This window comes from Labrus bergylta, chromosome 10, assembly GCF_963930695.1.
Source record: "Labrus bergylta chromosome 10, fLabBer1.1, whole genome shotgun sequence".
Taxonomy (NCBI): Eukaryota; Metazoa; Chordata; class Actinopteri; order Labriformes; family Labridae; genus Labrus; species Labrus bergylta.
In genome coordinates, this window is record NC_089204.1 from 8333191 (window position 1) to 8335690 (window position 2500).

Here is a 2500-nt window from a genome sequence, read left to right on the forward strand (position 1 = left end):
AAGACCTTCAAACAGCTCTCTCTCGCTCCCCCGCTCTCTCTCTCTCCCTTTGTGTCTTGCTCTCTCTCTCTCTCTCTCTCTCTCTCTCTCTCTCTCTCTCTCTCTCTCTCCATCACATCCTCCCTTCATCAGGTTCTCTCTCCTCTCCTCTTCACAGAGTTTGAAACAATAAACACCAAAGAGAAGCTTCTGACTCTGTCTACAGTAAACACAGAACCTGCTGTGATTCTGTTTGCTTCCTTTACGTCTTTTTTCCTCTGTGGTTTGGCGTGCTGCGCTCTCATTGGCTGTGAATAAGTCAGGGGGATGGTGTTAGGAGATAATGTGTCTTCTTGATATCCTGATTAAACAGATGTTTCTGATAGTAAGAGACGACGCTTCAGGATCAGGTCCTGCAGCATCCCGTCTGCGTTTCACTTCACTAAAACATCCTGCTGGCTTTACATTAAAGGAGCAGTATGTAACTCTGGCACCTAGTGGTTAAAAGTACTGCAGTCTAAATTCTGTACATTGTAGAGAGTTGTCTCCCCCCGCCCCCCTCCTCTCTAGAGTCCATGCTCTCGCAGGTTGCCATGTGGTGGACACTGAAGCTTCAGTGTTTATCCAGCTCTACATCGGTCTGTAAACCTTTCTGTGTTCTAACCTCTCCCCATTTTTCAAAATCATCTCCAATATTGATCCTAGTTTGAGCACGTTTCTGCTCGTGGAGCTTATTAGAAACATGCCGAGGCTTTTTAGGGTACAATCACTTCTATCTGAACCACTTCTCTTGCCCGCTTCCATCACAGCAACACCTGTTGGTTTGACCTGATAACTGCTCTCATATCTGGCAAACCGAGGGGCGTCCAAAACAGCCGTGTGGGGGTGCCTTAAAACCGCCTACCTTCGCTGGTCCAAACAAATCCAGAACATTCAGGACCAGAATCTAAAGTTAGAAGGAGGACATACTGGCTGCTGCATTGTTGTCAGAGAAGCCAGCACTTCAACATAACATGTTTCCTGAAGAACTTCAGGAGGTTTTTGGTCAGGTGTGAGAGAAGTATAACACGTCAGAGGAGCAGCAGAGAGCTCAGGTTGCAGTCATTCTAGGAGCTGTGTTTAAAGTGGACATGTCTGTAGAAATGCACTAAGTAGAGAAGCTCATACTCTTTGTGTGTTTCTCTGCAGGGCTACGAGGTGAGGAAGATAACAGCCATTGACCAGGATCTGGGCCGACCGAGAGGCATCGGCTACACCATCATCTCAGGTCAGAGTCACATGATCGATCGGAGCACAGAGGGATGGTCGATGTCTGCTTATCATAATCCCACAGCGATAATAGAGTGGTCTCTTCAGGTCCAGCAGTCGATGCAGCACAGAGAGGATCCTCGCGGGGGGGGGGGGAGTGTTATTAATCAGTGTGGGCTGCAGAGCTGTCAGACTTCATTCAGCTGCTGACTCACTACAGGATTAAACTCATGTTTGGACTAATCCTCCACGAGGACTACATGATCCCACGATCTGCTGCTCACGCCTACTGCTGCTGCTGTCCTCAGGTTTCCTGTTCTCTACTAAAAGTCACAGCAGACGCTCGTCTTGAACCTGATGAGGTTTCAAAAAAAGAAGGAAAACACTCGTTGTTTTAAAGAGCAGAGAGCGGCGTGCTGGGGTCAACACGTCTCACAGCTGTAAAGGATCATCTGCAACATTCTGTAAGTCAGAGTCCCTCTGGGTTTGTTGTTCTCAGCTCTGTGTCACAATGAGGGGGCGGAGCTTCCTTCAGCTTGTTTCACACAGAGGATCAAACATGTTCTCACCTGAACCCTCCTTCTCTAACTGTTAGCCCCGCCCCCACAGGGGGAGAAGAGAGACGACCCCGAGAGTCATCGTTAGAGAACAACTGAAGTTTTTTTTTAAAGAAACAGATCAAAACCAAATCATCAATGAGATGCTTCTCGTGACTTGATTCTTGTTTTCAGGTGTTTGTCAGCTGCTCGCCATCTCATAAACACTCACAGGTGAAACAGGGCGGGAGGGGCCCGTGGAGGGAAGGAGGTCCAAAGAGAGCGTCTCAGAGTAACTCTTATTGATAAGTAATGTTAAGACCAGCAGAACATCCTCGAACACCCCCCTCCCCCCCTCACCCCCCCTTTGCTCCAGGACTAACCGGGTCTGAAACACGCCTACCTCTTGTAACTCATCACGTCGTTATCGGCACACGCACGGCTTTACGTGATCATGAAGTGTGCTTTAGTTTAGGAGAAGTGCGGCCTCAGAGTCAGAACAGAGAACATGACTGCAGCTCTCCAGCAGGGGGCGCTCTACATGTTATTGTGCTGCTCGATGACATCATACCCTGAGGTACACCTTCCAACCAGGACGAGGAAGTGTTCAGAGCTTCAGAACAGGACGGACGCTCACGCTGCTCCGATGACCTCTGGAGGTCAAAGTGATCTCTTACAGACAGAGAAACTGATATCATGATGACACTACTCTAAAGAGAGATCAAGATCGTAGTAGG

At 48.5% G+C, this 2500-nt stretch overlaps 1 protein-coding gene across 1 annotated transcript in view; it reads left to right on the forward strand.

Annotated features, from left to right (window-relative positions):
- Positions 1–2500, forward strand: part of cdh23 (cadherin-related 23) — a 113012-nt gene that overhangs the window by 22322 nt on the left and 88190 nt on the right. Inside the window, exon 10 of the mRNA XM_065959776.1 lies at positions 1168–1246. Coding sequence (XP_065815848.1) covers positions 1168–1246 — 79 coding nt within the window. The remainder of the gene's footprint in view (positions 1–1167; positions 1247–2500) is intronic.